We start from the raw sequence: 14017 nt of genomic DNA, 5'->3' as shown, positions 1-14017 counted from the left end.
CAGGGACCAGAACACCAGCAGCAGGGTGTTAGCTCCGTGACATCGGGGACCAGAACACCAGCGGCAGGGTGTTAGCTCCGTGACATCGGGGACCAGAACACCAGCGGCAGGGTGTTAGCTCCGTGTCATCGGGGACCAGAACACCAGCGGCAGGTTGTTAGCTCCGTGTCATCGGGGACCAGAAAACCAGCGGCAGGGTGTTAGCTCCGTGTTATCGGGGACCAGAAAACCAGCTACAGGGTGTTAGCTCCGTGTCATCGGGGACCAGAACACCAGCGGCAGGTTGTTAGCTCTGCGTTATCGGGGACCAGAACACCAGCGGCAGGGTGTAGCTCCGTGTCATCAGCGACCAGAACACCAGCAGCAGGGTGTTAGCTCCGTGTCATCAGGGACCAGAACACCAGCAGCAGGGTGTTAGCTCCGTGTCATCAGGGACCAGAACACCAGCAGCAGGGTGTTAGCTCCGTGTCATCAGGGACCAGAACACCAGCAGCAGGGTGTTAGCTCCGTGTCATCAGGGACCAGAACACCAGCAGCAGGGTGTTAGCTCCGTGTCATCAGGGACCAGAACCCCAGCAGCAGGGTGTTAGCTCCGTGTCATCAGGGACCAGAACACCAGCAGCAGGGTGTTAGCTCCGTGTCATCAGGGACCAGAACACCAGCAGCAGGGTGTTAGCTCTGTGTCATCAGGGACCAGAACACCAGCAGCAGGGTGTTAGCTCCGTGTCATCAGGGACCAGAACACCAGCAGCAGGGTGTTAGCTCCGTGTCATCAGGGACCAGAACACCAGCAGCAGGGTGTTAGCTCCGTGTCATCAGGGACCAGAACACCAGCAGCAGGGTGTTAGCTCCGTGTCATCAGGGACCAGAACACCAGCAGCAGGGTGTTAGCTCCGTGTCATCAGGGACCAGAACACCAGCAGCAGGGTGTTAGCTCCGTGTCATCAGGGAAAAGAACACCAGCAGCAGGGTGTTAGCTCCGTGTCATCAGGGACCAGAACACCAGCAGCAGGGTGTTAGCTCCGTGTCATCAGGGACCAGAACACCAGCAGCAGGGTGTTAGCTCCATGTCATCAGGGGACTGAGATTAACACAACATTTAACCAGGGCTCCACCACTCCCCTTTACTCGCCCAGCTGCACGTCATTCAGACAATAGCCTTTATCTATGCGGTTAAGGTGGACTGAATGAAAGGGGTTTGGGCTATTTGGCTCTCTCTATATGTTGATTTAGCTACAGCAAACTGGCATAACAAATGTAACCAATGGGCTTCCGATATTCAAATATGTCTTTATAATAAGGTGGGATGTAAAAGCTGGAAGAGAGATGAAAGAGAAAGAGAGAGGGTTGTCTGGAGGGTTGTGTGTGTCCTCTAATCTGATACCTTCCAACCAATCACTGGCGTTCCTTTTTCCTCATCCCATTGGCTCATCATTGGCTGATACTCCATCCCTCCTCTGACCAACTATGTTTTATCCCTCTGAAGAAATGCGGTCAACCTGGCTGTGTTAAAACTCAACGAGCAGGGCCTGTTGGACAAATTGAAAAATAAATGGTGGTACGACAAGGGAGAGTGTGGCAGCGGGGGAGGGGACTCCAAGGTTAGCCTCTCTGTCGCCGACCGCGGTACAACCGTGTTCGGGAAGTAATGCGTGCATCTGCCCCGGCCACACAGATCACTGATGAACATCACCACATCGCCCCCTCCTACTTCCACTCCCCTCGGTCTGAAACGAGGGGGGAAAGAAGGAGAGAAGGGGGAAATGGAGAGGAGGGGAGGAATGGAGAGAGAGATAGGAGAGCAATTACTGTAAAAGCAGGAATTTTGGCCCTGTAGTGTATGCTCTGGAGAGAGGAGTGTGGTCTAGAACCCTGTAGTGGCTGCTCTGGAGAGAGGAGTGTGGTCTAGAACCCTGTAGTGTATTCTCTGGAGAGAGGAGTGTGGTCTAGATCCCTGTAGTGTCTGCTCTGGAGAGAGGAGTGTGGTCTAGAACCCTGTAGTGTCTGCTCTGGAGAGAGGTGTGTGGTCTAGAACCCTGTAGTGTATGCTCTGGAGAGAGGTGTGTGGTCTAGAACCCTGTAGTGTATTCTCTGGAGAGAGGAGTATGGTCTAGAACCCTGTAGTGTATGCTCTGGAGAGAGGTGTGTGGTCTAGATCCCTGTAGTGTATTCTCTGGAGAGAGGAGTGTGGTCTAGAACCCTGTAGTGTATTCTCTGGAGAGAGGAGTGTGGTCTAGAACCCTGTAGTGTCTGCTCTGGAGAAAGGAGTGTGGTCTAGAACCCTGTAGTGTCTGCTCTGGAGAGAGGAGTGTGGTCTAGAACCCTGTAGTGTATTCTCTGGAGAGAGGAGTGTGGTCTAGAACCCTGTAGTGTCTGTTCTGGAGAGAGGAGTGTGGTCTAGAACCCTGTAGTGTATTCTCTGGAGAGAGGAGTGTGGTCTAGAACCCTGTAGTGTCTGCTCTGGAGAGAGGCGTGTGGTCTAGAACCCTGTAGTGTATTCTCTGGAGAGAGGAGTGTGGTCTAGAACCCTGTAGTGTATTCTCTGGGGAGAGGAGTGTGGTCTAGAACCCAGTAGTGTATTCTCTGGAGAGAGGAGTGTGGTCTAGAACCCGGTAGTGTCTCCTCTGGAGAGAGGAGGAGTGTGGTCTAGAACCCGGTAGTGTATTCTCTGGAGAGAGGAGGAGTGTGGTCTAGAACCCGGTAGTGTATTCTCTGGAGAGAGGAGTGTGGTCTAGAACCCGGTAGTGTAGTCTCTGGGGAGAGGAGGAGTGTGGTCTAGAACCCAGTAGTGTATTCTCTGGAGAGAGGAGTGTGGTCTAGAACCCGGTAGTGTATTCTCTGGAGAGAGGAGTGTGGTCTAGAACCCAGTAGTGTATTCTCTGGAGAGAGGAGTGTGGTCTAGAACCCGGTAGTGTATTCTCTGGAGAGAGGAGTGTGGTCTAGAACCCGGTAGTGTATTCTCTGGAGAGAGGAGTGTGGTCTAGAACCCTGTAGTGTCTGCTCTGGAGAGAGGAATGTGGTCTAGAACCCTGTTATGTCTGCTCTGGAAAGAGGAGTGTGGTCTAGGACCCTGTAGTGTATTCTCTGGAGAGAGGAGTGTGGTCTAGAACCCTGTAGTGTATTCTCTGGGGAGAGGAGTGTGGTCTAGAACCCTGTAGTGTATTCTCTGGAGAGAGGAGTGTGGTCTAGAACCCTGTAGTGTCTGCTCTGGAGAGAGGAGTGTGGTCTAGAACCCTGTAGTGTATGCTCTGGAGAGAGGAGTGTGGTCTAGAACCCTGTAGTGTCTGCTCTGGAGAGAGGCGTGTGGTCTAGAACCCTGTAGTGTATTCTCTGGAGAGAGGAGTGTGGTCTAGAACCCTGTAGTGTATTCTCTGGGGAGAGGAGTGTGGTCTAGAACCCAGTAGTGTATTCTCTGGAGAGAGGAGTGTGGTCTAGAACCCTGTAGTGTCTGTTCTGGAGAGAGGAGTGTGGTCTAGAACCCTGTAGTGTCTGCTCTGGAGAGAGGCGTGTGGTCTAGAACCCTGTAGTTTATTCTCTGGAGAGAGGAGTGTGGTCTAGAACCCTGTAGTGTCTGCTCTGGAGAGAGGAGTGGGGTCTAGAACCTTGTAGTGTCTGCTCTGGAGAGAGGAATGTGGTCTAGAACCCTGTTATGTCTGCTCTGGAGAGAGGAGTGTGGTCTAGGACCCTGTAGTGTATTCTCTGGAGAGAGGAGTGTGGTCTAGAACCCTGTAGTGTATTCTCTGGGGAGAGGAGTGTGGTCTAGAACCCGGTAGTGTATTCTCTGGAGAGAGGAGTGTGGTCTAGAACCCGGTAGTGTCTCCTCTGGAGAGAGGAGGAGTGTGGTCTAGAACCCGGTAGTGTATTCTCTGGAGAGAGGAGTGTGGTCTAGAACCCGGTAGTGTAGTCTCTGGAGAGAGGAGGAGTGTGGTCTAGAACCCAGTAGTGTATTCTCTGGAGAGAGGAGTGTGGTCTAGAACCCGGTAGTGTATTCTCTGGAGAGAGGAGTGTGGTCTAGAACCCAGTAGTGTATTCTCTGGAGAGAGGAGTGTGGTCTAGAACCCGGTAGTGTATTCTCTGGAGAGAGGAGTGTGGTCTAGAACCCGGTAGTGTATTCTCTGGAGAGAGGAGTGCGGTCTAGAACCCTGTAGTGTCTGCTCTGGAGAGAGGAATGTGGTCTAGAACCCTGTTATGTCTGCTCTGGAGAGAGGAGTGTGGTCTAGAACCCGGTAGTGTAGTCTCTGGAGAGAGGAGGAGTGTGGTCTAGAACCCAGTAGTGTATTCTCTGGAGAGAGGAGTGTGGTCTAGAACCCGGTAGTGTATTCTCTGGAGAGAGGAGTATGGTCTAGAACCCGGTAGTGTATTCTCTGGAGAGAGGAGTGTGGTCTAGAATCCGGTAGTGTATTCTCTTGAGAGAGGAGTGTGGTCTAGAACCCGGTAGTGTATTCTCTGGAGAGAGGAGTGTGGTCTAGAACCCGGTAGTGTATTCTCTGGAGAGAGGAGTGTGGTCTAGAAGACTGTCAGAAAATAGAGGGAGAGATAGAGAGGTTGATGGATGTGATGAAATCGAGAGATAATGTACTTTATTGTTTGGTGCCTTTTAGATTCCTTTTCAGATCTCTTACTCGGGGCTTGTTAATGACGTGCCGTAAGTTGTCCCATGCAGTCCCCTCTCCCAATGTGAGCAGGCCCTGACAATAGTTCTGTGTTCACAGTAATTGCCTCTGCGTATGTAGCGTCGGCTGGGGCAGTATGGACGTGTTACCTGAAGTGATACAGGGGGGTCCCACTCATATGTCTGTAGCTCGCTTAGCCCTCGCCCCCCTCAGCCCCCCCAATGAGCATACACACATGTACTCAGTGGGACCCAGACTGGGTCACTTTTACCAAGCAGTACCATTTATGTGACAGTTCTGACTGTATGTGACCTAATAACATAAAATAACATGACCTATGATGTTATTTATGTTATTTTTACACGCCAAGAACCCCGGTAAACCTTGCGGTTTTGAAACTGAGTGAAGCAGGCGTCTTAGACAAACTGAAAAACAAATGGTGGTACGATAAGGGCGAGTGTGGACCCAAGGACTCGGGAAGTAAGGTCAGTCTCACGGGCAGAGTGGGGGACCAAACACCCTCACTGTGTGACAGACAGGCACGCCTCCAGATTAGCCTGGAGACTAGGATTTGCATTAGAATTAGCATCAGTCAAATCTAAATAATCAAATGATAATAGTTGATTGATTTACTGTTGAATACCTTTCTAGTTGTATCACTGCTAGTCTTCTGCCTATGCCACATCTGCCTTTAGAATAGGATTTTAAAGCAACAATTATTATACTGCATAAATTCTGGAAAATGTGTTATGGCCTTCATAATAATGGGCTTAATCTCAGAATACCCTTCAGTTTACTATTCTCTGGGTTACTCTGGGTAGAAGACAAGTCAACGTGTGGAGAGGTTCTTTGAAACATCATGAGTTTGATAAAACTACAGATAATCTTGGAATATTTAAGATGTCCTTAGACACTACAGATGTCTTTAGAGGAACACTTGAGACATTCTTAGAGCATCAGAGAACTCTTAAGAATGCCAGTGAAGTTCTTAAAATCCTAGGGACCTTAACCAAGACTGTCTGAATAGAATACTTTATCATCACTCATCCAAAAGCCTGATCAATACAATGACTGAACATAGTTTAATTGGTACGGTGTACAAGTCATCCTCGACTTGATACTTAATACTTGTAAAAATACATTCAAATGTTTATTTACTTTAATTGTAGTCATGCATTAGTAGTAGCTATGTAGTAGATGAAGTAGTACTGTCATAGTAGTAGTAATAGATGTATTATATGCACTTGTAGGTAATAAGCTATTATGATGGCAGTAGTAGAAATGCTTACCCTAGCAGACTAGTCATAGTAGTGGTAGTGGCTGTTGTTGTTAAAGTAGTAGATGTTATTGTGATTTTAAAAAATAACTAAGACTTAGTCATGATGTTGATGATACTCTAAAGCTGCCTGTTGTGTCTCACTAGCGCCACTGTCTCTCTCTCTAAACCTGTGCTTTCCGTGCCCCTCCCAGGACAAGTCCTCCCAGGCCCTGAGCCTGAGCAACGTGGCTGGGGTCTTCTACATCCTGGTGGGGGGTCTGGGCCTAGCCATGCTGGTGGCCCTGGTCGAGTTCTGCTACAAGTCGCGTGCCGAGGCCAAGCGCATGAAGGTGGACCTTAGCCCCCCTCACTGCCCCAGCCCCTCTCCCAGCACCCAGAATTTAGCCACTTATAGAGAGGGGTACAACGTATACGGCTCCGAGGGGGTCAAGATATAGGGGTAGGACTTAGGGCCTCCTATAGGTGGGCTGGTGTGAAGTTTCTTGTGCGTGTAGCCTCTGGCAACAGCCGACCAGTGTTGTGACCGTGGTGAAGCATTGTGGAACGTTGTTTCCTTTTTGTTCTGTTGTGACAGCTTCTTATGTTTGAGTTTCAGTTTCTTTTTCTGATCGTTGTTGTATAGCGCTTCCCCCCAGAGGATTCTGGGGGCAGGTTGCAAATTGGTTCCATCGTCTTTGGCTGCAGATGATGACGATGGTGTTATACACCTGCATTCTGTCCATACTCTGTACACTACACATTCAGCACATGAGAATTTCGAAAATTGGTGCACATCTCCTGTCCTCAAGGCCTGCAGTGTCTGCTGGTTTTAACACTGTTCTAACAAGTGACTGATTAAGGCCTTGGTTAGCAGGTCATTGATTGATTGACCAGTTAGGTACCAGATCAGGGAGAACAGAAAACCAGCAGGACTGCTTCATTGGAGGACTGGCGTTTTACGGACCAGTTAAGCCCCCTATCAGAGTTCTAGAACTCGAGATGCCCAAAACATCCCAAATGAGGAGTTAGAGAAGAATACGCTCAAATCAACAAAACACTTTATAGAGGATGTCTGCTTATTGATGCGAACCCTAAAAGTGACAACATATTTTTGTCTTAAAAGTGCCAACTGGGATAATGTTTTACCCTGAATTGGTAATGATTGCAAAGAGACTGTCTGTCTAGCAGTAAAAATATATATATATTAACCTTTTGTAACACAAGTAAATGGTTTAAATTCCCCAAAATAAGCATATATTTGTTAAAGCACACATTTATAGTCATATTTGATGTTTCAAAATAAAACAGGCTTGTATGTTTTTTTGAATGATATTTAGATCAATTTCATCCATAGCCACTTGTTTTGAAAGAAATTATGTTATTCATTCAAAGTGTCATGTTTCTGTGATACTCAGTGGCTAGGAAATTGCCCGATTGAGCTAATCTGACATACCGGTACGACCTATGATGGCCACCGACATGGGCGATATAGGCGATAAGGGCGCCGGTGCCATCCGACTTTTAGTTCCAATTGTATCTGAAAGATGAGACTCTCGACCTGGAATAGAGACATTGACTGGAAGATAAATATGCATTTACATTTTTTTTGTTGTAGTAGCGGCCACGCCTACAAGGGGCCAAATCTGGGTTGTCTCCATATCTATATATGTACACTACCATTCAAAGGTTTGGGGTCACTTTGAAATGTCATTGTTTTTTAAAGAAAAGCAAAAAAAATTCCCCATTAAAATAACATCAAATTATCAAGAAATACATTGTTATTGTTGTAAATGACTATTGTAGCTGGAAATTGATATTTTTGTTATGGAAACTGGCTCTAACCAGAATAGAAAGAGGAGTGGGGGGCCCCGGTGCACAACTGAGCAAGAGGACAAGTACATTAGAGTGTCTAGTTTGAGAAACAGATGCCTCACAAGTCCTCAACTGGCAGTTTCATTAAATAGTACCCGCAAAACACCAGTCAACGTCAACAGTGAAGATGGATGCTGGCCTTTTAGGCAGAGATCCTCTGTCCATTAGTTCCTCTGTCCATTAGTTCCTCTGTCCAGTCAAAACACCAGTCAACGTCAACAGTGAAGATGGATGCTGGCCTTCTAGGCAGAGTTCCTCTGTCCATTAGTTCCTCTGTCCATTAGTTCCTCTGTCCAGTCAAAACACCAGTCAACGTCAACAGTGAAGATGGATGCTGGCCTTCTAGGCAGAGTTCCTCTGTCCATTAGTTCCTCTGTCCATTAGTTCCTCTGTCCAGTCAAAACACCAGTCAACGTCAACAGTGAAGATGGATGCTGGCCTTCTAGGCAGAGTTCCTCTGTCCATTAGTTCCTCTGTCCATTAGTTCCTCTGTCCAGTCAAAACACCAGTCAACGTCAACAGTGAAGATGGATGCTGGCCTTCTAGGCAGAGTTCCTCTGTCCATTAGTTCCTCTGTCCATTAGTTCCTCTGTCCAGTCAAAACACCAGTCAACGTCAACAGTGAAGATGGATGCTGGCCTTCTAGGCAGAGTTCCTCTGTCCATTAGTTCCTCTGTCCATTAGTTCCTCTGTCCAGTCAAAACACCAGTCAACGTCAACAGTGAAGATGGATGCTGGCCTTCTAGGCAGAGTTCCTCTGTCCATTAGTTCCTCTGTCCATTAGTTCCTCTGTCCAGTCAAAACACCAGTCAACGTCAACAGTGAAGATGGATGCTGGCCTTCTAGGCAGAGTTCCTCTGTCCAGTGTCTGTGTTCTATTTGCCCATCTTAATCTTTTCTTTTTATTGGCCAGTCTGAGATATGGCTTTTTCTTTGCAACTCTGCCTAGAAGGCCAGCGTCCCGGAGTCGCCTCTTCATTGTTGACGTTGAGACTGGTGTTTTGTGGGTACTATTTAATGAAACTGCCAGTTGAGGACTTGTGAGGCGTTTGTTTCTCAAACTAGACACTCTAATGTACTTGTCCTCTTGCTCAGTTGTGCACCGGGGCCTCCCACTCATCTTTCTATTCTGGTTAGGGCCAGTTTGCACTGTTCTGTGAAGGGAGTAGAACACAGCGTTGTATGAGATCTTCAGTTTCTTAGGAATTTCTCGCATGGAATAGCCTTCATTTCGCAGAACAAGAATAGACTGATGAGTTTCAGAAGAAATGCCTTTGTTTCTGGCCATTTTGAGCCTGTAATCGAACCCACAAATGCTGATTCTCCAGATACTCAACTAGTCTAAAGAAGGCCAGTTTGATTGCTTCTTTCATCAGCACAACAGTTTTCAGCTGTGCTAACATAATTGCAAAAGGGTTTTCTAATGATCAATTCAACTTTTAAAATGATAGACTTGATGATTGCTATTAATGGGCCTCTGTACCCCTATGTAGATATTCTACAAAAAATCTGCCGTTTCCAGCTACAATAGTCATTTACAACATTAACAATGTCTACACTGTATTTCAAATCAATTTTATGTTATTTTAATGGACAAAAAAATGTGCTTTTCTTTAATTAGGGAGGATGTTCCCTTGTGGGGATCAAATCAGCGGATATTTTAGAGCGTCACTGATCGTTTTCGTTAAAATTCAAACTTTCATTAAAACACACAAGCAAGGTATTGAATTAAAGCTACACTCGTTGTGAATCTAGCCACCGAGTCAGATTTGTAAAATGCTTTTCGGCGAAAGCATGAGAAGCTATTATCTGATAGCATGTAACACCCCAAAAGACCCGTAGAGGATGTAAACAAAAATAATTAGCGTAGTCGGCGCTACACAAACCGCACAATAAAATATAAAACATTCATTACCTTTGACCATCTTCTTTCTTGGCACTCCTTGATGTCCCATAATCAATACTGGGTCTTTTTTTGGATTAAATCGGTCCATATATAGCCTAGATATCGATCTATGAAGACTGTGTGATAAACGGAAAAAAATAGCGTTTCATAACGTAACGTCATTTTTTAAAAGTTAAAAAGTCGACGATAAACTTTCACAAAACACTTCGAAATACCTTTCTAATGCAACTTTAGGTATTACTACACGTCAATAAGCTATAAAAATCATCAGTGGGCGATGTAAATTCGATAGCCTGCCGTGTGGAAAAATGTCCGGAAAAAAAAATACAGACAATGCCTCGGGTCGGTGGTCGGAGAGAATCGGTTCCCTTTGGTCGGATCTACCAAGAATCAATTCAGATTCAAATGAGGAGACTCTATACATCCTGTGGAAGCTGTAGGTACTGCAAGCTCGGCCCCATATATTACGGTTCACCTTTAACAATTCATGGGAGTGGCGCATGGATATTTTTTTCCATCTCCAGTGATCAGATTTTCCTGCGCTTTTCGATGAAACAGACGTTATGTTATAGTCACAGCCGTGATTTAAACAGTTTTAGAAACGTCTGAGTGTTTTCTATCCACACATACTAATCATATGCATATACTATATTCCTGGAATGAGTAGCAGGGCGCTGAAATGTTGCGCGATTTTTAAGAAAAAGCTGCGAAAATTCGCATCATCCCAAAGTTAAAAAACAAGGACATTTCTAAGTGACCCCAAACTCTTGAATGGTAGTGTAAATCTATCTACCTCTGTGCCAAATTGGGTGCTTTTATCACAAAGTTTACTATTGGGTCTACATTTTCAGCTTAGCCACACAACTAGTATGTATACAAAAGAGAGATTATTTTTCATTTCTCCATATTAACACAGAAATCATGGCAAATGTAGCTTTTTTTGTTGGTTACCAGTTGCTTGACAAAGTCCCAACATTACTGAAGGATAAAAAGAAGGGATTAGAAAATATGAAATGTTTTACCCCTGTTGGTGCAAAAGAGATACACAGAACATTTCCAAAGGAAACATTAGGCACATTGTGTATCAATAAGTAGTGTTTTCCTATAAAGTGTTGCCCATGACAAAACAGGAGTCAGTCTCTCTCTATAATTCTAAATCTGGGAAACAACCCTCACTTCCCCTTTTTCTCTAAAACCTCACTTTACTGTACAAAACCTCACTTTACTGTACAAAACCTCACTTTACTGTACAAAATCTCACTTTACTGTACAAAATCTCCCTTTACAAAACCTTACCTTACTGTACAAATCCTCACTTTACTATACTTTACTATGAAAACCTGACCTTCCATGTTTTTCAAACCAAGACACCAGATATGCATGGTCACCTTGTAATGCAGATGTCTAACCCAAACGTATCTGAAACGTATCCTGAGCATCTGTGTGTATGTTGTTGCCTGCCTTTTTTATACAATGTTAGTTTAGATAAAGGTAACTGCCTAAAAGAAAGGAAACACCAACATAAAGAGTCTTAATAGGGCGTTGGGTCACAGCGAGCGGCCAAAACAGCTTCAATGCACCTTTGCGTAGAATCTGCATGTGTCTGGAATTTGACACCATTCTTCCGTGAGAAATTCCATCATTTGCTGTTTTGTTGATGGTGTTGGAAATCTCTGTCTTAGGTGCCACTCCAGAATCTCCCATAAGTGTTCAATTTGGTTGAGATCTGGTCTCTCCCCCCACCCCCACCCCAGTGTTTCTTTGAGGCCTCTCTTTCAAAGTCATTGAGATGTCTTCCTCTAGCCATGGTAGCCAAAATAATAGGCAACTGGGCATTTGTATACATTACCCAAAGCAAGATGGGATGTTATCTGCTTAATTAATTAACTCAGGAACCACACCATTGTGGAAGCACCTGCTTTAAATATATACTGAACAAAAATATAAATGCAACATGTAAAGTGTTGGTCCCATGTTTATTGAGCTGCAATAAAAGGAACCAGAAAGCAGAAAAAGCTCATTTCTCTCAAATGTTGTGAACAAATTTGTTTCTATCCCTGTTAGTGAGCATTTCTACTTTGCCAAGATAATCCAGCCACCTGGCAGGTGTAGCATATCAAGAAGCTGATTAAACAACATGATCATTACATAGGTGAACCTTGTGCTGGGGACAATAAAGGCCACTCTAAAATGTGCAGTTTTGTCACACAACACAATGCCACAGATTTCTCAAGTTTTGTGGGAGCGTGCAAATGGCACACTGACTGCAGGAATGTTCAACAGAGCTGTTACCAGAGAATTGAATGTTGATTTCTTAACAATAAGCTGTTGTAGAGAATATGGCAGTATGTCCAACTGGCCTTACAACCGCAGACCATGTGTAACCACGCCAACCCAGGACCTCAATTTCCTTCTATGAACCGTAACTCAGTAAAATCTTTCAATTTGAAGCATGTTGCATTCATATATTTGTTCGGAATACTTTGTATTCCTCTTTTACACAACGTTTTCCTTTATTTTGGCAGTTACCTGTATGTTTCAATGCTAATGCTTGTGTAATGTGTGTGCGTGAGATGGGTGTGTGTGTGTATTTGTGTGTTCCTATGTTTGCACAGTGATTGATGTATTTTATTCATTAGGGTCCTATTATATAAACTCAAGTGTTTATTTTCCTTCTCTCCTCCCATTGCCCCTCCCTCTCTCATCACCCCATCCAGCTGCCCTTCACAGAAGCCATGCGGAACAAGGCTCGGCTGTCAATCACGGGCAGTGTGGGTGAGAATGGGCGTGTCTTAACCCCGGACTGCCCTAAGGCCGTCCATGCTGGCCACTCCCTCAGACACCCAGGGCTTTCCCTACCCTCGGGCCTACCCTGAAAACCAAAAACACACACTGTGCCTTAACCACACACACACACACACACACACACACACACACACACACACACACACACACACACACACACACACACACACACACACACGGCTACATCATTACCACCCCGATGCCACACACACACACAGACCAGAGACCGCCAGCAAGCTAACAGCAACTACAGGGAGAGAGGGGGGAGAAATATGACGATCGCCATCACACAAATTCCTCATATGAGTGTAAACGTTGGGAGATCCATGAAACAAGGACAACAAGGTGCCAAACTGACAGTGTCAGCACACTAACGACACAGGAACCGAAATGAACAAAAAGCTGGCGATGTTGATGACGAAGACTTTGGGCAGCGTCATGAGCAGGCAGACGTGACTTTATCTGCGCCGACGTGATAGAATGGCTCCTCTAACAAGCCACACCCCTGACCCAATACCAGGAAACTATGCTTTAGGACAAACATCATCATAATCTTCATCATCTTCACTTGCCTGCGAGGAATAAGCGGCAGGAGAATCTCTTATAAGACCAGAAAACTGTAAACCTGAAAACATTGGACTGTACAAACCTGCTCTTTCGCCGTGAACTGGTCAGACGAACATGCTTTCTTACAACACTTTGGTTAGCGTCTCGCAAAAACAACACAGTGATCACTGAAGTTAAAGTAATAGACGACAACTCGATGGATATCTCCAAACTCACACGGCTAACACAACCATAGGATTCACAGGGGTTTGTAGAAATAAACTACAAAAAGGAGTAATAGTTATTGAAATGATCCATAAAATGACAGTAACGCTAAATAGCAACTAGATGTATCACTTCTCTGGGCGTGGAACAGAGGTAAAACTGTACATTCTGTGAGAAGTGAAGAAAACGTATCAAAGTTCATCTCAAATGAGACATTATCCCCAGTATAAGGCATTATTTTTGACCAGGGCCACATTTAGCCAGCTTGGCCCCTGGTCTAAAGAACTGAGACGTAGCCATGTTGTTTTTCAGTGGAGGGGGAGGTACTGTATCAGAAGCTTGCTTTTTAAACTGTTGTAAATAACTGCGTAGCAAAACTGAAATCACCTCTCTTTTTTAACCATCTTAGGTAATAATTCATTGCAATAATGAATATAACAAAATGCCACTTGTAATTATGAATACATCTTTTTATAAATACATATTATATACAGTACAAATGAATATATATCTATACATCTACAGAGAGCTATAGAACATTAGATTATCACCATTGAGTGAGGCCATGACATATGTTCTGTTAAAGGGTGTTTTGATAATGATTCATTTACACAGTCTTTGTGTGTCCTAATCCACACTGAATGTCAATCTGACACTCACAAACACATCCACAAACACACACGTCACTTACACAGGGTCCACTCTTGCAGAGTGATCTTCGGCACCACACAAGATGTTCCTTTTCTTTCTAGTTGTTTGTTCCCCATGTTGTGTTTATTCTGTTGTTTTGTC

At 45.1% G+C, this 14017-nt stretch overlaps 1 protein-coding gene across 4 annotated transcripts in view; it reads left to right on the top strand.

Annotated features, from left to right (window-relative positions):
- The window catches only part of LOC112267285 (glutamate receptor, ionotropic, AMPA 4a), a 154393-nt gene extending 141797 nt beyond the window's left edge, over positions 1-12596 (top strand). Inside the window, exons 16-18 of one of the 4 annotated variants that reach the window (XM_042296395.1) lie at positions 4984-5098; positions 6084-6221; positions 12367-12596. In XM_042296395.1, coding sequence (XP_042152329.1) covers positions 4984-5098; positions 6084-6221; positions 12367-12525 — 412 coding nt within the window. In that variant the 3' untranslated portion in view covers positions 12526-12596. Of the gene's footprint in view, positions 1-1486; positions 1602-4983; positions 5099-6083; positions 6332-12366 lie in introns of all 4 variants that reach the window. The other 3 variants (XM_042296392.1, XM_042296393.1, XM_042296394.1) reach the window with 3 other exon arrangements.
- The last annotated feature ends 1421 nt before the right edge of the window (positions 12597-14017 follow it).

Source organism: Oncorhynchus tshawytscha, linkage group LG13 (assembly GCF_018296145.1).
Source record: "Oncorhynchus tshawytscha isolate Ot180627B linkage group LG13, Otsh_v2.0, whole genome shotgun sequence".
NCBI lineage: Eukaryota > Metazoa > Chordata > Actinopteri > Salmoniformes > Salmonidae > Oncorhynchus > Oncorhynchus tshawytscha.
The sequence above is the reverse complement of the archived record's forward strand: the minus strand, read 5'-3'. Positions and strand labels throughout refer to the sequence as shown.